The sequence below is a fragment of the Vigna angularis genome, chromosome 8 (genome assembly GCF_016808095.1).
Source record: "Vigna angularis cultivar LongXiaoDou No.4 chromosome 8, ASM1680809v1, whole genome shotgun sequence".
NCBI classification, from domain to species: domain Eukaryota; kingdom Viridiplantae; phylum Streptophyta; class Magnoliopsida; order Fabales; family Fabaceae; genus Vigna; species Vigna angularis.
This window is the reverse complement of record NC_068977.1, coordinates 6,903,810-6,927,781: the sequence shown is the minus strand read 5'-3', so window position 1 is coordinate 6,927,781 and position 23,972 is coordinate 6,903,810. Positions and strand designations below refer to the sequence as shown.

At 32.6% G+C, this 23,972-nt stretch overlaps 2 protein-coding genes across 8 annotated transcripts; one reads left to right on the top strand and one right to left on the bottom strand.

The window, feature by feature from the left end:
• Positions 1-251: 251 nt before the first annotated feature.
• Positions 252-12,677, top strand: LOC108345603 (O-fucosyltransferase 30). 6 transcript variants are annotated; one of them, XR_008244735.1, is made up of 5 exons: positions 252-468; positions 794-936; positions 1,349-1,888; positions 10,500-11,766; positions 12,283-12,677. XR_008244735.1 is itself a non-coding variant. In XM_052866934.1 (3 exons), the coding sequence occupies exons 1-3, from the start codon at positions 851-853 to the stop codon at positions 11,557-11,559; spliced, it is 1,686 nt and encodes a 561-aa protein (XP_052722894.1). In that variant the 5' UTR covers positions 252-850; the 3' UTR covers positions 11,560-11,831. The 6 variants fall into 6 exon arrangements, 1 of the variants encoding a protein (XP_052722894.1); XR_008244737.1 differs by having other exon boundaries at positions 791-936; XR_008244736.1 differs by having other exon boundaries at positions 252-936; positions 12,283-12,418; positions 12,509-12,677.
• Positions 12,678-14,686: 2,009 nt separating this feature from the next.
• On the bottom strand, positions 14,687-17,416 carry LOC108343806 (protein SPIRAL1-like 2). Of its 2 annotated transcripts, none has more exons than XM_017582196.2 (3): positions 17,305-17,416; positions 15,727-16,034; positions 14,687-15,035 (listed from the first exon to the last, which is right to left on the bottom strand). In XM_017582196.2, the coding sequence occupies exons 2-3, from the start codon at positions 16,012-16,014 to the stop codon at positions 14,952-14,954; spliced, it is 372 nt and encodes a 123-aa protein (XP_017437685.2). In that variant the 5' UTR covers positions 16,015-16,034; positions 17,305-17,416; the 3' UTR covers positions 14,687-14,951. The 2 variants fall into 2 exon arrangements, with proteins under 2 accessions (XP_017437685.2, XP_052722893.1); XM_052866933.1 differs by lacking the exon at positions 17,305-17,416 and adding an exon at positions 17,261-17,286.
• Between the last annotated feature and the right edge of the window lie 6,556 nt (positions 17,417-23,972).

The following is a 23,972-nucleotide window of genomic DNA, read 5'->3' as shown; positions in this document are numbered from 1 at the left end:
AATTGTACTTTTTAAAAAAAAAGGTATATTTAAAAAAGTTATTCAAAAGCTTCGGTAATAATTTAAAATTATATTAAAAAATATATAATATATTATGTTATAATAATTTTTTATAATTTCACCCTATTATTATTGGTGGATTATATTACACATTAGTTGATATTATTATACTTTTATCTAGTTAGTATATATATATATATAATATTATATTATATCAAAAGATAAAAAAAAAGTTGTTAGAATTAAAGTGATGGCCAACTATTCAAAATAACGCGATATAGGAAATGGAAGGGCAGTGAAATGGCAGAAATAGAAGAGGGTGGTGAGGAAACTCAAAGGAACCGCAGAACAAACTGAGAAAGACAACAACACAGATCTGTTGGTAATGTTGGAGAACGCAACATAAACCCTCCAAAAAGACAGAAATTTGACAGAGAGAATTAGTGAACTGCTGCGAGTGTTACTCAGGTGCGTTCTGCATAAATCGTGACCTAGAAATCAATATAATTTTTTTGTTCGATTTCACACGAGCCTAAGAAAAAACGATTCTACATGCAAGGTAACTAGGTCCGAGGGTGTGAATCCAAAAATCGTCTTAGGATGTCTGAAAATTATAGAGAAGAACCTAGCTTAGTTCTCAATTCATGCCAAAACATGACCAGTAGGATGAATGCATATTTAGCATTTGCGTTAAATAATGTATAATGGCTAAATGAATTTTGAAAATGAGGGGAATATTTATGATGCTGAATAAAAATAATTAAGGCCAAAATGTTCTTGTGCCCCAAAGTAGAGTAAGACAGTGGGATGCAAAGAGAGACCAGAATTTGAGATAACTATTAGAGATGGTATGCAAAAGCTAGGGCTGCAGCGAAAGGGGCTTCCATCACAGAGCAGATCGGAGGAGACATGGAGGCAAAGGAAAGCACGAAACGGGTAAGGAAAACTGAAAACTCTAGCTTATATATGTTTTCGGTAAACAGGGAAAAAGGGAAGAAGGAAAACTCTAGCTTATATATCTAGGTATTGCTGTTTGTGGACTCTTTTTTCTTATTTCTATTTGGAATTTCAGAGGGGAAAAGTTCCAGACTATAAATTCTTGGTAGTTTAGTCATCAATCATAACATCAGTTTATTTTTCAAAATTTCATCTTGATATTGTTGCTTGTGGACACTCTTTTGCTATTTTTATTTGGAATTTAGTTCATGAATAGGAAAGTTTCAGATTGTAAATTCTGAGTCGTTTAGTCATTAGTGGTGACATTTTTTTTTTTTTTAAATTGATCTTGTGATAGGTATTATTGCTTGCAGACTCTTTTTTTCTTACTTTTATTCCAAATTTGTTTAAGGAATGAGAAAGTTTCAGGTTATTGTGGAGCTCAATTGTTCTCTGCAAACTTACTTGAATGTGCAGGTTTTATCAATCTGTGTTACAAGTGTACAGCCATAAACACTTTGAATCCTAACACACCAACTAAAATGCTGTCTAAAAGAAAGCCCCCTTACAGATTCCCGTTCATTCCTGTGTCTGTCCTTGTCATATGCCTCTCCTTCTTGTTGTTGTTCTATTACTATGCGAAACCTAGTTCTCAGATCTCTAGATTGTCCAATATTTCAACATCTCATACCCCTCAATGCTCCAGCCAAGCCCTTACCTTAGGGGAGAAATTCATGTGGTATGCACCTCACAGCGGGTTCAGCAACCAACTTTCAGAGTTCAAGAATGCTATTCTAATGGCTGGTATACTGAATCGAACTTTGGTGGTTCCTCCTATTATGGATCACCATGCTATTGCTTTAGGTAGCTGTCCAAAGTTTCGGGTTGTAGATCCAAAGGATATTCGGATATCTGTTTGGGATCATGTGATTGAGCTTGTCCAAAGTCGAAGGTTAGTAAGTTTTTTTCACACACTGCAATTATTGATTTGTGATTTTCTGGGTTTTAAATAGAGCTGTTATAGTTATGTAACAATGCAGAGTACACTTGGGCTTGTACAAGCACTGCTGTAGCAGATCAGTTTAGCTTAGTGGACCAAATTGCAGTTGCAAACAATCCTTGTTGCTACACTGTTGATTCTAAAAAAGGTCCCTATAAACAAGTATATCAGGGCTTTCGTCGTTGTAAAAAATTATTTTTACAAGAATTATGAATTTCAAATCTGTCAGAGATTTGGGATTATCTCAAGAAAGAATACTTTGGCTGTGAAAGAACCAAAGACATGCAACCGTCCAACTTTGCTTGAGAATTCAAGATGCAAAGCATCAAGGAGACAAAAACAATTAAAAGCTATGCTGATTGGTTGATGAGTATAGCAAATAAAGAGCAACTTGTTGGGAAGCCCTTTCTAGATGAAAAAATTCTTCAAAAAATTTTGGTTACTGTTCCAAAAAAAATGAGTAAAAATCTCAGCTTTGGAGGAGGAAAAAGACTGGTCAACTATCACCTTAGAATAATTGGTAAATGCTTTACAAGTTCAGGAGCAAAGAAGAATGACAAGACAAGCGTGTTTTTCATGTAAAAGCACAATTCTAGAGGTGGAAAAGACAAGAACAACAATAAATGGAAGAACGAAAAGAAAGAAGGCTCCAACAATGATCAAGGTGAGAACTTTCCCCTTGCTCACATTGCAAAAACACAAATCATCCAAAGGAAAAGTGTTGGTGGGGCCAAATGTCAAGTATAGAAAAGGTGGTGATTTGGGACATGTAGATAGAATATGAAAGTCTAAATCATAAGAGGCATAGGGTGACTTTGGAGGAGTAAGAAGATGAGCAACTCTTTGTTGCAACATGTTTGGTTACAATCAACACTTCTAGTGACTCATGTTTAATAGAGAGTGGTTGAACAAACCATATGACCAACGACTAGAAGCTTTTTAGAGAGCTTGACAAAGCCATCATCTCTAAAGTGCAAATTGGTAATGGTGATTTCATCTCAATTAAAATGAAATGGACTATAGCTATTGAAAGCTTGTTAGGTTTTGTTGAAATATGTTGTATTATGTTATTGTACTGTTAGTCTTGGGATGCTGTGTGCTGGTCTATTTGCTCCTTATATAGAGCATTTGGTGTAATAGGAAAACAACACAATGGAATAATACTTCTATCTCTATATTTTCTCTCCCCAAATTTAACATGGTATCCAGAGCAGGTTAGGGTTTGCAGCCACCCACTACCGTTGCTTCCACCTTCCGTCGCCGCTCCGTCCGTCGCCGCCGCCACCGTCGCAGCCTTTTCTCCGACGAAGTTAGGGGTTCGGTGCGCCTCGAAGAGCGCGACCCATCCCCGGTGGTCGCCGCCGCATATTCTTCTCGACGCGCCGTCACGCGTCGTTTTTGTGCGGTCTCTCTCGGGCGCGTGGGATTCACGCGCCGCCTCTCCCGTGTCGGAACTTCACCGCGCCACCGCCGGTCGGTTCGCCTCCGTCTCCTGAGTCTATTGTGGTCACTGATTTGCTGTTCCGTTGAGGTTTGCTCCGTTTTGGGGTTTCTTCCCACAATCTTTGCTCCGTTTAGGTGTTTTCCTCTTTTTCTGGTTTGGTTTTACGATGGCTGGTCTTGGAACACCGTCTCTCTCTGCCACTCCAACCATTACTTCTGCAAAACTCAATTGGAAAAACTATCTATCTTGGTCCTCTTCTGTGGAGTTATGGTTTCTTGGTCAAGGACACCATGACCATCTTGAACATGTTTCCACCGTTCCTGAAGAAGAAAAATCTCAATGGCAGAAACTTGATTTCCAATTATGTGTTGTCCTATGGCAATCTGTTGAACCAGAAGTCTTAGAAATTTTAAGACCTTACAAAACGTGTTCTTCCTTTTGGAGAAAAGCTCAAGATATCTTTGCTAACGATGTACAACGCCTCTTTGATGCAACTCAAAGAGTGACTTCTCTCAAACAGAACAATCATGATATGGTTACTTACATAGGAACTGCCCGTGCTGCTGTAGAAGAATTGAAGAATTTCTTTGTGGCCGATTCTTTAGAAGGCCTAAACAAGAAGCTTGATAAGTTTTACATGGTCTTAATTTTAAGAGGTCTACATTCAGATTTTGGTCATGTTCGTGATCAAATGTTGGCTGGTGATCAAGTTCCATCAATGGACAGCTTAGTTACTCGACTTCTTCGGGTACCTTCATTAGTTAAAGATGAAAGTTCAATTGGTGGTATTGAAACATCCGCCATGGTCGCACCACAAGGAAGAGGAGGAGGCAGAGGCAACCGAGGAGGACGTGGTGGTCATGGTATGCCTCCTTAGTGCACATATTGTAAGAGGATGGGCCATACTCGAGAGAAATGTTATGCCTTACATGGATATCCAGACAAGGGTGTTCATGTTTTGAAATCTGATGAACCCAAAATTTCGAATGAAGAATAACAAGAATTTTTGAAGTATAAATCTGGAAAATCTTCTAATCCTGACCAATCCTCTTCCATGTCCAGTGCGTCAATTGTCGGTATGTCTCAATCTGTGGAAGGTCACAATCCATGGATCCTTGACTCAGGTGCCTCTGACCATATCTCTGGTACTATTTCTTCATTTTCTTCCATGTCTTCTCAGAAAATCCCTCATTTCATTACTATTGCCAATGGATCCAAAGTTGCATCTCAGGGAATTGGCAGAGTTTCCTTATCTCCTTCACTAAATTTAAATTCCGTTTTGTACATTCCTCATTGCCCCTATAATTTAATCTCTTTGAGCCAATTGACTCGCTCCTTAAATTGTTCTGTAACCTTTACTGCTAATTCCTTTGTTATACAGGAACATGGTACGGGTCGCCTGATTAGAGAAGGACATGAGTCTCGAGGACTTTATTTTTTGAAACATAGCTCTTCAGTTTCCTGTTTTACCACTTCATCCCCAAAGCTTTTGCATGATCGGTTGGGCCACCCAAGTTTATTCAAGTTGAAGATGATGGTTCCAAGTCTCAAGAACATTCAAGTCTTAGACTGTGAGTCTTGTCAATTAGGAAAACATATTAGATCTTCTCATCCTAAAAGGTCTGAGACACTATGTAATTCTCCCTTCTCAACTATTCACTCTGATATTTGGGGACCAAGTCGTGTTACGTCTTTTGGTTTTAATTATTTTGTAACCTTCATTGATGAATTCTCTTGATGTACTTGGGTTTATTTAATGAAAGAGAGATCTGAACTTTTGTCCATATTTGTGTCCTTTACTAATGAAATCAAGAACCAATTTGGAAAGACAATTAAAATCCTTCGTAGTGATAATGCTAAGGAATATTTTTCTTTAGCGTTTTCTTCATTCTTATCTTCCCAAGGAATTTTACATCAGTCAACATGTCCTCACACTCCACAACAAAATGGTGTTGCAGAGAGGAAGAATAGACATCTCATTGAAACTAGACGCTCCTTGATGTTGAATACTAATATTCCTGTACATCACTGGGGAGATGCAGTCCTCACTGCCTGTTTTCAAATCAATAGGATGCCGTCTTCCTCTCTTGAGAATAAAGTTCCTCATTCTGTCATTTTTCCAAATTACGCCTTATATCATATCCCCCCACGTGTATTTGGGTGTACATGTTTTGTCCATAATGTTTCTCCAGGTCTTGATAAGCTATCCGCCAAGGCTATTAAGTGTGTCTTCTTAGGATATTCTCGCCTTCAGAAAGGATATAAATGTTATTCTCCCTCCACCAAGAGATATTATATGTCGGCTGATGTCACATTCTTTGAGGATACACCGTTTTTCTCTTCCTCTGTGGATGATCGTTCATCTGTTCAACAAATGTTTCCTCTACCATCGTGTGATCCCTTGGTTATTCCTGCATCTATACCTCACACTCAAAATGTGAATGACATTGTTCCTCCACCTATTCTCACATATCAGCGTCGGAGACAATCTCAAGCTCAGAACAATAAAGATCCTCTAGACTCATCTCCTCCTCCATCAGCTCACCAGACCATGGATCCTTCATCCTCCTCGTCTTCTCCTAACTCAGATGATGATTTGCCCATTGCCCTTCGGAAAGGTATTCGTTCTACTCGTAATCCATATCCTGTTTATAATTTTTTGAGTTATCATCGTTTGTCTCCTACCTATTTCTCTTTTGTTTCCTCCTTGTCCTCCCTTAAGACTCCTAATAATATTTATGAGGCACTTGATCATCCTGGATGGCGTCAAGCCATGATTGATGAAATGCAAGCACTTGACCACAATGGTACTTGGGATCTTGTTCCTCTTCCTCCTGGTAAGAAGCCTGTTGGCTGCCGATGGGTTTATGCTATTAAGGTTGGTCCTACTGGTGAAATTGATCGTCTAAAAGCTTGCCTAGTAGCTAAGGGATATACTCAAGTTTATGACATTGATTATTGTGATACCTTTTCTCCTGTGGCTAAAACCAGTACCGTTCATATTTTACTTGCTATGGCTGCCATTCGTCATTGGCCACTTTACCAGTTGGACATTAAAAATGCCTTTCTTCATGGTGATCTGGAAGAGGACATATACATGGAGCAACCTCCTGGGTTTGTTGCTCAGGGGGAGTCTGGGTTAGTTTGTAAATTACGTCGTTCTCTCTATGGCTTGAAACAATCACCTCGTGCTTGGTTTGGTAAATTTAGTCGGGTTGTGCAAAATTTTGGGTTGAAACGATGTGAGGCGGATCACTCAGTGTTTTATGGTCATTTTTCTCCTGACAAATGTGTTTATCTCATGGTGTATGTTGATGATATGGTTATTACAGGGAATGACAACACTAAAATTACTCAATTAAAGAATCATTTGTTCAACCACTTTCAGACTAAAGATCTGGGTCGTCTAAAATACTTCCTTGGTATTGAAGTGGCACAGTCAAAAGAAGGTGTCATCATTTCACAAAGGAAATATGCTCTTGATATTTTAGAGGAAACAGGTTTGACAAATTGCAAGCCTATTGATAGTCCTATGGACTCAAATCAAAAGCTAATGAGAGATCAAGGTGAACCTTTCTCAGATCCAGAGAGATATAGAAGGCTGGTGGGAAAACTCATATATCTTACAATAACAAGACCTGATCTTTCTTATCTAGTGGGAGTTGTGAGTCAATTTATGCAGAATCCACATGTTGACCATTGGAATGCAGTGATTCGAATTCTCAGATACATAAAGGGAAATCCAGGACAGGGATTGTTGTATGAGGACAAGGGAAGCACTCAGATTGAAGGATATTGTGATGCAGATTGGGCTGGTTCTCCAATGATCGAAGATCTACTACATGATATTGTGTTCTACTTGGAGGGAACCTCATATCTTGGAAAAGTAAGAAACAAAGTGTTGTTGCTAGATCTAGCGCTGAAGCTGAATACCGATCTATGGCCTTGACTACATGTGAACTTGTGTGGATCAAGCAACTTCTCCAAGAGTTAAAATTTTGTGGAAATGAGTCGTTGAAATTGTACTGTGACAACCAAGCAGCCCTTCATATTGCCTCCAATCCAGTGTTTCATGAGAGAACAAAACATATAGAAATTGATTGTCACTTTATTAGAGAGAAGTTGTTGACTAAGGAACTTGTTACGGAGTTTGTCAATTCTAATGAACAACTTGGAGACATTATGACCAAATCTCTAAGGGGGCCTAGGATTCAATTTATATGTTCCAAGCTTGGTGCATATGATCTATATGCTCCAGCTTGAGGAGGAGTGTTGAAATATGTTGTATTGTGTTATTGTACTGTTAGTCTTGGGATGTTGTGTGCTGGTCTATTTGCTCCTTATATAGAGCATTTGGTGTAATAGGAAAACAACACAATGGAATAATACTTCTATCTCTATATTTTCTCTCCCCAAATTTAACAGGTTTGAAGTATATCTCTAATTTTTTTATATGTGCTTAACATTGACCAAAATTTGCCGAGTGTTGCACAACATGTGGAGAAAGGCTTCAAAGTCATATTTGAAGATAATTGGTGTTTGATCAAAGATGCACACAAGGCAAAGATGTGTTCAGAGTGAAGATGAGCTCTAAAATCTATGCTCTAAATCTAATGAAGGAGAAGCAAATAGATTTTTCAAGCACAATCACCAATGTTGATCTATGGCATAAAACACTTGGACATTTTCATCTTATAGGAATGTTATACATGCAAAAACATGTATTGGCCAAAGATGTCTTAATGATTGAAGACAAGTTGGCAGATTGCGTGGCTTGCCAATTTGTTAGCTAGTCAGCAAACCATTTCTTCAAACCACTTGGAAAGCAACTCAAAGGCTACTAACTAGAGCTTTGAACATAGAAGGCTCCATTTGAAGGCTAGTTTGGATACAAACCAAATTACAAAATTTGAGAGTTTTTTGTTGTGGTTGTTTTTTCTGTTGTTCCACATGTTAAAAGGGACAAACCTGACAAAAAGGATAAACCCAAAATTTTCGTTGGATATAGTAGCACGTCTAAATCTTACAAAATTTCTCAACCACAAAATGGAAAAATTCTTATGACTAAAATGTAAAGTTCATGGAATATCATCAATGGATTTGGGAGGAGACAATAAGAAAGCATCTTCCATAAACACCACAACTATTTGATAAAATTGATGAAATTCTTATTGTTGGGAATCCAAGCGAGTCTAAGTCTCACATTGGATAGAAATGAGAAAGTGGAGCACCATATAAAGGTGAAGACCCATTAACCCATTGGCTTAAGGTTTTGGGTAGAGAGTGGTGTCAATCCCTTATAGGGTTGAGCTCAAGTTTCATTGGTGATGTATCTCCCAGTGAACCTCCTCCTTGATAGACCTAACAAGTAGTATTAAAGCCATGGTTTGTCTTGGTGAATGGCTCAGATGAGTACAATATGGACCCTGTATTGAAAGTCTTCTTGGCAAGGGTTCCAGGTAAGCATTCCTAGTTAAGATGAACGAAAGTATGAAGGGATATCGTGGTTGGGAATGCTTCTATTGGAGGGGGAGTATACCAATGTGGAAGGGACTTACCCTTGAGGGGGAAATTTGTTGAGAATCCAAGTGTGAGTCTAAGTTCCACATTGGGTAGAAATGATAAAGTGGAGAACCATATAAAGGTGAAGGGACCCATTGTCTTAAGGTTTTGGGTAGAAAGTAGTGTTAATCCCTTACGTGATTGTGCTCAAGTCTTATTGGTATTGTATCTCCCAGTGAACCTTCTCTTCCATAAACCTAACACTTGTCACAAGGACAAGATCTCTATTTGATATTTATCAAAGGTGTAATGTTGCTACCTTAGAGCCTACCAAATTTGAAGAAGCTGAAAAAGATGAGAAGTGGATTAATGCTACAAAGGAAGAAATAAATATGATTGAAAAAAACGACACTTGAGAGTTATTGGATTGACATCAACACAAACAACCCATTGGGGTGAAATGGGTTTATAGAACTAAACTAAATGCAAATGGTTGTATAAATAAATACAAGGAAAGATTATATGCTCAAGTGTTTGTAGTAGATTTTTCATAAACGTTTGCTCCCATTGAATGCCTTGATGTAATCAGAATGTTGCTTGCCTTGGCTGCACACGAAGGTCGGAAAATTTACCATTTAGATGTAAAATCACCATTTTTAAACGGTGTTTATAAGAGGAGATTGTTGTGGAGCTACCAAAGGCGTTTCAAGTCAAGGAACAAGAAGACAAGGTTTACAAGCTAAAGAAAGCCTAGTATGATCTTAAGAAGCTCCAAGGATGGCTTGGTATGACATAATTGATGATTATCTTCAAAAACTTGGATTTATTAAAAGTGCAAGTGAAGCTACATTATATGTGAAAAAGATAGGAGCAAGAACAAGATGAATTCTTTAATATATCAAAAAATATGTACAAGAAATGCTGAAGAAGTTCTGTATGGAGAATTGCTAGAGTTAGATTTGTTGGAATTATTCCTTGAATAACCAGAACATAGATATTCTTTATTTAATTTGTTTTAGTTCAGTTGCATTGTTTTTATATTCGGTTGTTTAGATTATTCAGGTCGGAGATCTTGAGAAAGTTAAGGTTGTGGTCTTAGAGGTATAATATTAATCGCTTTGCATCCATCCGATGCGTTAACCATAGTTATACTTACTAAGGCCTCCTTTTCTTTTTGTATGATTTGTTTAGCATACTTGTTTTAGCATTATAAACATTATTAATGCTCATATTCCCATCAAGATAAATCGCTCCCCTTACCCTATTCCTGCCTATGTTTGTTATAAGAAATGATGTCTCTCTTAACAGTGGGACCTGGGAAAAATGGTGATATTTTAAGCTATTTCCATGACAATCAGATACTGACCACTTCGTTCTTTACAATTCCATGATTTTCACGTTGCAAAAATGTTTCTAGCAGTTGTTGGCTTGTTGGTTTCATATGTGATTGCTAACAAAGTTTCCTATTATATCATAATAATAACATTGACTGTAACAACGGAAGAAAAATTTAAGGGCATGAATGCCTTTCTTGCATAGTTTTCTGTATTGTTGAAATTTTATATCTGAGACCGAATTTCACTTTCTGTGTAAATTAATTAGTCATTGTTCTTGCAGGTATATATCCATTGCTGAAATCGTTGACATCACATCATTAGTTTCTTCCTCTCTTGTTCGAGTGATTGATCTTAGGGATTTTGTGTCGATATGGTGTGGCATCAGCTTAGATTTGGCTTGCATAACAGATACAAAGTTGCATTCCTCTGTTTCTAAAAGCCTTAACCAATGTGGATCTCTGCTAGCTGGGCTCCATGGTAGTATTGAAAAGTGTATATATGCTGTCAATGAGGATTGCAGAACTACAGTATGGACTTACAATGAAGATGGGCATGGAGACGGTATGTTAGATTCATTTCAACCCGATGAAAAACTGAAGCAGAAAAAGAAAATATCATATGTTAGAAGACGGAAGGATGTATTTAAGACTCTAGGACCTGGTTCTGAAGCTGAATCAGCCTCACTGCTGGCATTTGGAACCCTTTTCTCTGCCACATACAAAGGTTCTGAACTATATGTGGATATCCGTGAGTCTAATCAGAATCAGAGATTTCTATCTCTGAAGGAGAAGACTAAACTTCTTTCCTTTGTCCCAGAAATTTTGATAGCTGGAAAGGAGTTTTCTAAACAAAGCATAAGGGCTCCATTTCTTTGCGCACAACTTAGATTGTTGGATGGGCAGTTTAAGAATCATCAAAAGGCTACATTTCAAGGATTAAGGCAAAAACTAGAATCTTTAAGGAAGGAAGGCCCTCTACCAATTCATATTTTTATAATGACTGATCTTCCTGGAGATAATTGGACTAATACTTATTTAGGTGATTTAGTTAGTGAGAATCACAAGTATAAGTTATACTTTTTGAAAGCGAATGATAAGCTGATTAAGCGAGCAGCTATAAAGCTCATGACAGCTGGTCATGGGCAGAGGTTCCTATCAAATTCATATAGTACAATTGGTAAAAAATATTGTTCCAGTCAGAGATTGCCAGATTTACTTCTTTATGTTGAGCAGACTGTATGCAGCTGCGCATCTCTAGGTTTTGTTGGAACACCTGGGTCAACAATTGCAGAAAACATAGAACTCATGAGAAAATTTAGCTCAAGTTCTCAGAGATGTTGATGGTTTTGTGGAAAAGCAGTTAATGCTGATAGGGGTTTTAGGATTGATGAGGTGGGAGTTCAATCATGTTTGTACTAGAAGATGGTTGAATACGCCATGTTCTGAGATATCCTTTCCTCAAATTTTGATGATTCGTCAGCTTTGCGAGGCAACAGTCATTTTTAGGAGATTGACACTCTACAGTCAAGAGCATTGTTGTTATTTTAGGTATGAACTCTGCTGCTCGTGTTTTTTCCCCAAAGGTTAAGGAGTGTTATTTTATTGCCTAATTATAAGAACATTTTTTTCCTATAACAGTAGTAATTTCTTCACAAAGCATTATCGGAAAGCACCTCACAATTTCTTTTTACCAAAAACTGAAAGCGTTAACCTTTCCAAGCATACTCTCTTGATGCCAACTGCACTCCTGTTTTTTTTTTTCACATAAATAGTTAATTCAGAGTCACCATTATTGTTTGATATACCCATAACCAGAAGTATGGATGAACGAGGAAAAAGTAATTTAAACCATGAAATAAATTAGCATTTCATGAGATTTCTGTTAACCTTGTTAATTTTACATGCTTTTCTCTCCTACTGAATAAAATTTATGGCTAGTTAGTTACATTTAAACTTGCTTTGTTTCTTGCTTCCACTTTGTAACTTGTTTTACTTTTAACATAAGACAGTGTACTAAATTGTCGTTGTTTGGATCATAACATGTTCTTTTGCCTCCCCAACTAGCCCACCCACTTTTCCCCCTTCTGTCTTGAGTTGGAGTGGAGCTGGTGTCACCTTGTTTATGACTCTACAATGGCTCCAATGCCTGAGACACTACACGTTAAGCTGCAGTGAGCTTGAGGCGTGCTGATTTACAAAAGTATGAATGTGTAGTTCCTTCTGAATTATAAAATACTGACTGAGGATTTGTTTGGATACTGAATTTTCTTTCTCCTTTCCTTCTACATAGATCTCGAGTGTTGTGGAATATGGTTTGGTTTGAAGCAAACCATGCCAGTTTCCACCGATTAGAAATCAAATGACATTGTTTATGACATCAACTCTGTTCAATATTCTGTAAGAAGAGTGTTACTATTGAAAGGAACGGACGCGTAATAAATAATACCCCTTTTAATTAATTTCCTGTTAAGAGTGTTTTATCGTCTCATGTATTAAAAACCACAAAATTCATTAATAGAAAAGCAACACTGCTGATTTTCATTCAACTTCGATTTGCCACAAAATTCATCCAATGGAACGGATAAAATAAATCCTAAGATGAAAGAGAGCTGCATGCAGGTTATTTTTTATTATTTGCTGGTTAAAATAAAAAAGTAAAAATGTAAGTTCAAATAAAAGTGTAAAGGTAGGTCAATTGTAGATTTTATTTCAAGTTAAGAGTTGCATCATTCTAGAAAAACAAAACCCATGTGGCAATGTAGGGTTTTCAGTGGGTTAAGTAATTCTAACAAGGTTTGTTGTCAATTTTGTTCATTATTTTTTATTCCATCGAGACACTAACAACATTAAAGAGGTGCACAAAAACATGACCATGAACTACAACATATATTGTTTTATTTGTTTCCTTCCCCTAGTAACACAAACGAATTTGCCTCTCTTCATTTGTTGGAAGCTTTGGACAACTCTTCAATCTCATACACAATGTTAATTTAACCGTAGTTGAATAAATAAATAATCCAATAATCTCAGAGAAAAGTGGATTCATACGATATAATGGCTAGTAAAACTCATCCAAGAATATATGAAATGAATTTTGTGAGTTTAAATTAATTTATATACATGAAAAATAAAATTTTTGAGAAATATCAAAGAATTGTACATGATGTTTTTTTAATGTTTTATTTTTATAGACAACACAATTCATATATTTGTTACTTTGTTACCGATCACATCTTGTTGATAAGAAAATATATGAAGCAAATAGTCTTAAGAAATACTAGGTGTTAAATTGAGTTAAAGTGACTCATAAAGTTGACTAATCACGGGTTGAACTAAAAAACTTTAGTTCAAATTTATTTTTGATGAATTATAAATTTTGTAACTCAATACTAGATATTAATAGGAAGGTTCACGAATATTTTATTTTTATAATTTATTTTATACATTTGTGGTAGTGTAATAAAAATATATTGCTCATTCAAATTCTTTTATATAGTATTAGAATGAAAGTATTTATCTAACTTTTCAAGTATTATTATAAAAATAATAATTAAAAATTAAAATTATATGATAAAAAATAAATTAAACATTCAAATTATTTAAATACTATTGAACAATATTCTAATACAAATCTGTATAATTTTAATAAAATTATTTACAATAGAAATAGTAAATACTATTAATAAAAAGCTATAATAAAAGTTATTATTATTGATGAATTATAGATTAACCTACTTGCAATTTGCCTCAAACTCCACATCCCAAAAATTAAAACTTTCTCATCATGCCTCATACTTGTGATAGCTCAACAGTTTTCAGAAATACCTTAAATTAACTAACATTCTTGAACCATTAGTTTAAATGTTGGCTCTAAAACTACTTCAAAATTAAGGTTTATAAATAAAATATAATAAAAGATCCAAATATAAAATATGCGTCTTTCGTAATTTTTAACTTAAAATAGATGAGTTCTTGGAGAATAAGAGTCTGGAAGAGCATACAACATACAAGAGATAAACGAAAAAAAACGGGGAAAAAGAAAATATACGGGTTGAAAAACTGTTTTTATTTAAAAAAAAAAAACTATCTATCATGTAAAAAACTAATTTTAATATATAAAGTTTTAAGCTAATTAACTTTTTTTTTAACATTTTGAGAAAAAATCTTACTGTTGTAAAAGAGACTTCATGCCATAATAAAAATATAAAAGTAAAAATACATTTAACCACACTTTAATTTAAAAATACTATTTCTAATCTGTTACATAATTTTTTGAAGATAGGGTTACATTGAATATTTAAAAAATTAACTTTGTTAAATAGAGGAATGGAACTGTCAAAAAAAATTGATTCCATTCACAATAAAAATGCATTCACCAACACTTTAACTCTAATTATGTTATAAAATTTTCAAACAAAAACTGATATTTTCTTTAAAAATCTCAAAACAAAAAAATATAAAACCACTATTATAAAAAATGAACTTGATTTCATAATGGAACTTTAGCTCATTGGCACAGTAAATTCCTTAATTGAAACCCACACAATAGCACAGAACAACAAACCTAGAATCAGCTTAGTTTGGGCCATCAGCCACACCAGCATTGTCAAGAGGTTCAGTTCAATAGCAGAAGAAGAAAGTTCACTGGTCTAAACACAAGGCAATGACAACACTATATCTATTTTACACATGATTCATCATCATGGTAGATTTTAACCACAGCCATGAATTAATTAGTTCCCTGGAGGACCACCAAACAGGTATCCCAAGGAAGATCCACCACCTGGAGCAGCATGAACCTTGGTAGATGGTCGATCCTGCACCCCAAAAACAAACCATCATCAACAACAATTCCTGAGTACCATAACAAGTTCAATTGTTTTAGGCATTCAAAATATAAATTTTAAATAAAACTCATACATTTTAACATAAATTGTTTTATTAGTAAATAAAATGCCTCATTCTTAAATTTATTTAAGCCTGTCTAACCCTTAAGCCACATCATTGTTGAGTGTTAACTCAACAAAGAGGAAGCTAGTGCTGCAGCACCCTTCCAAATATTACACAAGTTGCACAAAGTACAGTATTTGTAAACCCATATTATGTCAAGTACAGGAGGTAGAATTTATGTCACTCTTCCAACCAAAAAAGCAAGAGAAACATGCAAATGTAGCTTAAGCAGAGAGACATGAACTATTCTTAAAGTTTTGAAAGCTTTTCGCTAGAACTAGATCCCACAATGTAGTACTGTTGCAATTAAAAATCATGTTTTACTATTGCCCCTTAATTTTATCAACACTAAACTTGTAACTTCACTACTTTTAGCTGGACATTAGTAGGAAATGCAAGAGGAGGAGACTCCAAAATGCATCAAATTTACTGTGAAAGCTTTCTAGTACTTCCTAGGCTCATGTAAGTGGAGATAAACAAGAATATTTAAAGCCAAGTTGAAGAAAGGGCAGGTTAAAACTAAAACAATCATAATAGATAACTTGGAAAGGGAAGTACAGTGAGAAAGTTGCCACAGTTTTGGCCATCAGCACGATGGTAATTGTTTTTGAGACTTCCAGGAATTCCAGCAGGAATCTGCTTTTCAACTGGTGCTGGACTTTGCTGCTTTTCAACTGGTGCTGGACTTTGCTGCTTCTCAACTGGTGGTGAAGGAGCACTAGCATTTTGAGTGCGTGCACCACTTGCAGCCTGGTTAGCACTTTGAACATTGCTGGCAGGCTCCCCACTGCCGAAGAGGTAACCCAAGGAACTCTGGCCACCACCAGCACTCACACCACGACCCATTTTCCCTCTGTTTGGTGATGCTAAACAACCAAAATAGCAGCATCACACTTTTTGTCACAAGAAATATTACATCCAAAATTCACACAAGAACAAAAACAACAGGCTCATATGCAGCAGATAGAACCATGAGCCATCAGAAATCAACAAAAAGCAACAACTACCTACAATTGATGCCTTATTCAAACCAGTGAAGTATTTATTATGTACTCCAATGCAAGTAATGGGTTTGGTTTTGAATGAACTAGGATAAATATTTTACATTTAAAACGAGCACATAAACTTTCAATTACATACATCCTCCATCTTTCATCATAAAACAACAGGATTGAAAGCTTATGAGCATACACACACGAGTAAGCTAATCAGTTGGTAGAATGGAAAATGCAGATGTCAAAAATGAAATGAATAGGGAAATGGAAAGATTGAGAATTGGGAAAATTTAAATCTATGCATGTAGAGGCCAACAGAATGATTTAAAAGGTTTTCACGTCTTACTCAGAAGAGTAAAACCGAGATAAATAAATACTGTTATTTCCTAATTCATTCTTTGATTCGTGCACATTTTATGTAGAACATCAACATTTTATTTTGAAACTATATGGCCATTTTATTTTGACAGAAACATAGATCTCAATTTTAATATTGAAGAGGATCAGATCAAAAGGGCACTCTGTCCTGTTTCTTCTACCCTACAATGAAATCATAATTCATTCCGTTGCATCCCTTTTGTTTTTGCCTTGAGACGTTTCTTTCAGCACAGATCAAGCAAAACCAAAATCATTCCAGTGCCAGACCCTCCTGATCTAGCCATGCTCAAATTGCATGGATTCAAAAACCTTAAAGGCACAAAATTGAATAAGGAAACCGATGGAATCAGATGCTAGATCTCAAGACCAATTACCCATCAACAAATCAGAGCTCAAGAAGCCATTTTTAATCGATTCAAGCATGAAAAACACAAACTAGAACACCCCAAAACAGGATTCACAATCCAGGTCACAACCCACCACTCCAAACTATTAAGAAACTAACAAATCTAAACTTGGTGGTAACAAAAAAGCCAAATTACCACCAACAAAAGAAATCCAATAAGCATGCAGTAAAAAAATGTGCCAGAAATTAAAGCACAAAACCATTTTTTTTTTCAAAGAACATCATGAGTTAACACGAAACATTATCATCGTACAGTATTAAACAGCACATGAAACACAGATTACTGAAACCCAGAAAGGAAATTAGACAATACATGAATGGTAACCAAGCAAGAAGTGAGATCTGAATTTTTTGTACCTTTGTTGATGCTGAGACCACTCACTCACTGATGGCAACTGAGTCGGTGACGTTAGAAGCGAGGCACACTTTGTAACAGCTATCTGAAACAGATATTTATAAAGGAGCCAACTTTTTTTCAAAAACAAGAATAACATTTTTAAATTATTTTTTTTTTAAATTAAGTGACCGCTAACAATTTTATTTCAAGAGAATAATTTTTTATTTAATTCCTCAATATATACAAAAATTAACAATCACCCGTTAAAATTTGTGAACCCTTTTTTCTTCAAACCTGTAACATTTAAACATTAATTCAACACTAAATTGTAATTTTTGAGAATTTTAACATTCAAGTTATAAACCAAGAGAATAATTTCTCATTAGATTTGACGATAAAATCGAATTCATTAGCTTTTTACATTTTTATAAATTAAATTAAAGTTATTGTTATTTTATGGATAAAATATATTTTTAGATTCAAAATTAAAATTCATCTTTTTTTACAATATATTTTGATTTATAACATTAAATATAAATAAATATAATTTTATTAAGTTAATAATATTAATTTTATTGAGTTTGTTAGATAGTATTTATAAACAAATATATGAAATACAATTTATCAATTTAATATAAACAATTTAAACGTTATTTCACATGTCAGACAGTTAAATTAAGAAAAATATATTTATTATTTTAAAAATTTTAAAACTAAACTATATCAAAAATTTAAAAAAATCAAATTTTAATTTTACAATATAAAAAAAAATTTACGTTCATATATGAGAATTAAAAATATATTTAATTTTATTTTATTATACAAATAATAACTTTTTACTAATTCGTTTGTCATACATTCGAATTTTGAAAATGGAATAAATTTGATTGTCGATCAAAAATTCATTGAAAATTGATCATAAACAAAATAAGAAAAAACATTTTATATTAAAAACCCAATTATGAAACAATTACCAATTATCTATATTTAAAATAGTCTTTTGCTTGTTTTTAGAAGAGAAAAAAAAAAGCTTAAATACTTTTTAAGAATTATTCTCAAATCACATTTAAAATTTGATCTTGATAACATATAAAGTAAAATGTTAAATTTGTTTGGAGAATAACACTATCATCTATAATAAAGGTGTATATAAGGTTTGTCTTTCTTAAAATTTGAAAATTTTGAAGTGTGGTTGTGGAAGAAGGTGAATCAAGTGAGCTGGATTTCGGGCCCACAGCAGAGTCCATCGATGGGCCCACTAGCCATGTCTGGCAAGCACAATAATGTCCCTCACGTGTATAGGTTTTGGTTGTCGTAGCCAAATAAATTTTACTTCACCAGAACGTTTCATGCATAAAATATAGCCGTTGTAAATATATAAAGAAAAAAGAAAAAAACGTTATTTATTGTATTATTTTTTAGTTTTTTTTATGGATTTTAATTTAAAACTTTCATACTTTTAATTTTTAATATTAAATCTTAAATACCGAATGAAATTGTTGTTTTTACTTCTTAATTTAAACTTGTTTGGTAAGGACATTTGTAAGAGGTAATGGATATGGCAATAATTATAATAATTGTTATAGTGATTGTAACCATGATATGAATGTTATTAGTGATAATATTAATGATAACCAAATAATCATAAAAGATGACAACTATTCTTATTAAGTATGGTGAACTTGCAAGGATTGTAGTAAGATAAACATAATAAGACAGTTATTAATTCTTTAAATAATTGTTAGCAACAAACTATAGGTGAAAGAAAATATATTACTTTACAAAATGCATTGCCTGTTCCAAACTTATTAGATGGGAACAAATATTTAATATTTTATTTATTTATGAAAAAGGTGTATTATTGGGTGTATTTATAGAAAGAGGAATATTCCAGAAGTTTCTCAATCTGATTTATTATCCTTCTTAAAATTAAATATATTTTTGGTTTTCATACTAGTTTAAAAAATTGTTTTATTTTCAAATTAAATCATATATATTTCATTCATACATTTTATAAAAGTACGAAAAATTAAATGATACGTAGAGACTATATATAACCTATTATGGAATTATTTCATTTGTTATATGATAAATACTTTATATATTATTTATTGGAAGAATATATTTAATTTAAAAAAAAAACACAATTTTCAAAAATAATTTGAAGATAATAGAACATATTTAACTATTTTTATAATTTAAAAAATATGAAAATGATAAATAAAACGAATAAAAAGAATAACAATTTATTATAGTTGTGATAATAATAATAATAATAATAATAATAATAATTAATAAAATTATGATAATGATAATAACTTACCAATTGAGTCTTATATGTTTCTCTCCTGAAATATTAGATATAAGTACACATCTTTGTGGTTAATATCTAATATGCAACAATTATATAAAATATGTTTGGTAGGATTAATAAGCCAATTATATAAATTAATTTCATCAAAACAAAAATATTTAATAAAATATCTGAAAATATTTTATTTTACAATTTTCAAATTTGTAGCTTATTTCATTCTTTTAATATTATCATTAGTTTATATTCAATATATATATTTTATATTTGAAACAATATGAGATATGTTAATCAAATATTAAAATATTCTGAACCTAATTAATCTAAGTGCACTAAAGTAAAAATCTAGAATATCATTTATAAAGCACACCTAATAAATCTAAGTGTATTAAGTAAAAATCTAGAATATCATTTATAAAGTAGGTACTGTTAATTTATTATTATACTTATTAAACATATATCTTAAATCTTGCTGATTTAAATATCGGAATGTTTTACAATATCTCACTTCACTATTAACAACGGCAAACGAAGATATCAAAGTGAAACTAATGTCATAGATTGTTGAAGTACATGTAAATCTTATAAAAATGTTTCGTAATTGCAAAAATATTATTCATCAAAAATCATAATCATATAATAATAATAATAATAAAGTATTTTTCATATAAAAATACAGAGGGATGGTGAGAAGACATTATCAGTGTCATCATCAACAGCTTACACTAACTAATAACTCACTTCGTACCAAAGTAGGAAAATCTAACTACAAACCTACTTATACTCCAAACATGACAAAGACCTTCGACAATACAAATACCATTTTTTTTCATGGCCTATAAGGTTGTATGATTTTATGCTATATAATCAAAGAGTTTATACGTACCCGAAGTCAATCAAAACCCCAAACCATCTTTTAAATAAAGAATTTCAACTTCTAAATACAACTTTAGATTGATAAGAGATTCAACTTCTAAATACGAATTTTAGATTGATCAAACCAAAGTTCATTAATATATTTAATTATTATTATTATTTTTATTTATTATCTTATATTAATTATTAATAAAGATCTATTAAATAATATATATATATATATATATATATATATCAAGAACTGAACATACTACTATTCATTATTCAATTCATATTTTATTATTTACTTAAATATTAAATAATTTTTTACAAGTAGATATTCCCTTTAATTTTTTTAGAGTTTGAGATCACTCAATACCAACAATTCAGTCTTCAAAGATAGTTAACTATTCTAATTTTATTGCATAGTTGTGGTGAAAAGGATAGAGTTTAACTTTTACATTGTTAATATCAAATTGAATGACTTTGTAAATAATTTATTATAATAAAATTCTAAGAAATACATTACAAGAAAATCGTATATTGATAACAGTTATTATTCGTCGGTAATAAAATATACTCATCGATAAATTGTATTAATTAATGGAATATCAATGGATACAAATAGATAGATATAGACATTCGTTACTAGTTATTGATGACTTTAAATTTGTTAGTACAATATGTGATATGGTCTCTTTCTTTCTCCTTCTTTTCTGTTTCATTTATTTTCTTTTCTGATAAGTGACATTGATCGGTCAACATGCCACCACCATTAGTTCAGGTCATTTTCAATAAGTCACCACTTTTATTGTCACAATAACCTTAAGATGCATCATCAATGTCTCTAGTGCACCCCTCTACGTTAGCTACTGACGAGCTTCTATGTCAGCCACCACCTTCTACATCAACCACTAAGCCTTTGTGTCAACCACCGATAATCCTCCGTGTCATCCACCATCCTTTGCATCACCCATTAACTTGCCTAGGCACCTTTACCTCCTCCTACTCCTCCTTTTTCTCTTCTCCTTATTTTCACTCATCACTCCTTAATATAATACCAAACTCCAATAGATGGGTTGGAATTTTTCCACCCAAAGCAATGTCAAATTTACCAACGGAGGTATCTATCAATAATTGTTATTATAAGTTATTGGTAGACTGAAATCGTATGTAACTTTGATGGTAAGGTATCGATGAAACTTTTGTGACAAATTTTATAGACTCGTTTCTTTTTGACAAAAGTATCTCTCAATAAATTTAAATGTGACATCTGTTGGTAATATTTGTCGATAAACAAACTTCTTGTAGTGATACATAAAACACAAATAAAGGAAGACTATATAGAGCATGACAACTAGATGCAAATTACATTGGTGGAAGAGGTAGTTTCAAGCACCAACCATCTTCTTTCACTTACAATACTAAGGACGTTACCTCAGGCAACGATTAGAAGCATATGATAAGGCTTTAAAAAATCCTTTCAAAATCTAGTCATGGAATACTACCTCCTGATGCTCAGACTCGTTTTCAACATCACAAATTCAACCTAACATTGTCCCAGTAGTAGCCTACCCTAGTCCAAGACCCACAATCCCAACAACAAGAACAACACCTTTAACAAGAAGACAATAATTTTGATGATTTTGTAGATTATTAAAAAAATTTACATACTTATTATGTGTTTTCTATTATGCGGATACATTATTTATTTATCGATATATTATTACTTTAACGACTTATTTTATACTATATTTAGTATTTTGATATAGTATTGCAAACAATTGATGTTTGGATATTGGCAAGTATTTCACATCTCTATTTAGGTAGAAATATTAGCAAGTTTGGGCATAGAGATTATAACTAACTACACTTATATTATATGTTTGTTTGAGATGAATATTGACAAGTTTGTTTGGGTGCAAAGAGCATAGCTGAATGCATTACATTTATTGATGGAATAATTTATCGATAATGTTTTATAAATTTACTGATGGAAAAATATATCGGTAATGTTTCATACATAACGTTCATTAAAGCATGTTATTAGTGACAAATTTTTTTCAATAATTATTGATGACAAAACATCCATCAGTAAAACACATTTAATAACAAAGATGAGGTCATCGATAATTATCAAGGGATTTCATATTTTGTCAATAAATACTACTGATTGTTTTATTACCAATGAATTTTTTTGTCTATTGGAATTCCATCGAAAAAAAACATTCACTAACAATTTTTTATTGTTTTTGACGGATTATGGTCGTTAATAATACCTATTTTTTGGTAGTGTTAAGTCAAATATTTATATTGTTTAATTTTGTTTTATTTTCTATGTATTGATTAATTTATGTATATGTCCATTAGAATAATTTAGGTTGAATATGTTTTTAATCCCTGAATTTTGACATGAAATTGGGATTCATTCATGTTCAAAACTTTGATACATTTTAATCCTCAAACTTTAAAAATGAATAGATATAATCATTTTAACTTAATTACGTTAATTTTTTTACGTGTCAAATGTGTTTTCGAGTTGATATTAAAGCGAAAATGTATCAAACAGTGTAACAACTCAAATGTCAGTATAAAACATGTTTGACACGTCGCAAAAATTTAACATAATTGGGTTAAAAGACTATATTCATTCATTTTTAAAAATTTTGAGACCAAAATGCATCAAAGTTTCATATAGGAAATATTTCTAATTTCGCGTCAAAATTCAGGAATTAAAAACATATTTAATCTAAACAATTTTACATATTAGACTATAAAATTTATGTTTCTTTAATTTAAATAGGAAATTTCTCAATTTCTACTATATTTAAATATAATGAATTTGAATTGATATAATTATAAATTATTTATTTGTTAAATTTTTTGTATGAATGAATCAATTCAAATTTATTAAATTTTAATTTTTATGTTTAGATAAAGTATTTTTATTATAAAATGCAAGGAAAAAAATTATATAAATGTCAAGCCATTCTAGCTAATGATGGTTAAACATTTCTAGAGTCAAACATTTAAAAAACTCAAACAAATGTTGACAAAGATAATATTATAATAATAATAATAATAAATAATAACTATATAAATTAACAAGATAAAAAATTATAGTATTGATTTTCTTATTCCTTTATAATTTTAGATGTGGAAAACGATTTTCTTAATAGCACGTAGAATTTGTACACCTTTATCTTTTTAGATGATTATATCAATAATGAGTTTTGATATTTCTTTGTACGTGTCTTGGTTGATGTTGATTTGTTATCTAATTTGTCTAATCAAATTTTGGTAAAAAGATCAAGATTTTCATTTATTGGTGATAGAATTGACACAAATTTTTTCTATGTTTGGATTCAATTGACACTTTTACACCACGTGAGGACGACAATGAAACTTTTACACCACGTGAGGACGACAATGAAACTTTTTTAAAAATGAGGATGAATTTGACACAATTCAACCAAACTGGAGACAAAGGAAGCAATTAAACCTATATTTAATTGTAGACAA

What these genes read in the sequence shown, in the direction of transcription:
- LOC108343806 (XM_017582196.2), bottom strand. Translation starts at nt 16,014, where the DNA reads ATGGGTCGTGGTGTGAGTGCTGGTGGTGGCCAGAGTTCCTTGGGTTAC. An exon ending in ACTGTGGCAACTTTCTCACT is followed by an intron (nt 15,036 to 15,726) that starts GTACTTCCCTTT and finishes TTTGGGGTGCAG; the next exon opens with GATCGACCATCTACCAAGGT.
- LOC108345603 (XM_052866934.1), top strand. Translation starts at nt 851, where the DNA reads ATGCAAAAGCTAGGGCTGCAGCGAAAGGGGCTTCCATCACAGAGCAGA. An exon ending in CAAAGGAAAGCACGAAACGG is followed by an intron (nt 937 to 1,348) that starts GTAAGGAAAACT and finishes AATTTGTTTAAG; the next exon opens with GAATGAGAAAGTTTCAGGTT. An exon ending in GAGCTTGTCCAAAGTCGAAG is followed by an intron (nt 1,889 to 10,499) that starts GTTAGTAAGTTT and finishes TTGTTCTTGCAG; the next exon opens with GTATATATCCATTGCTGAAA.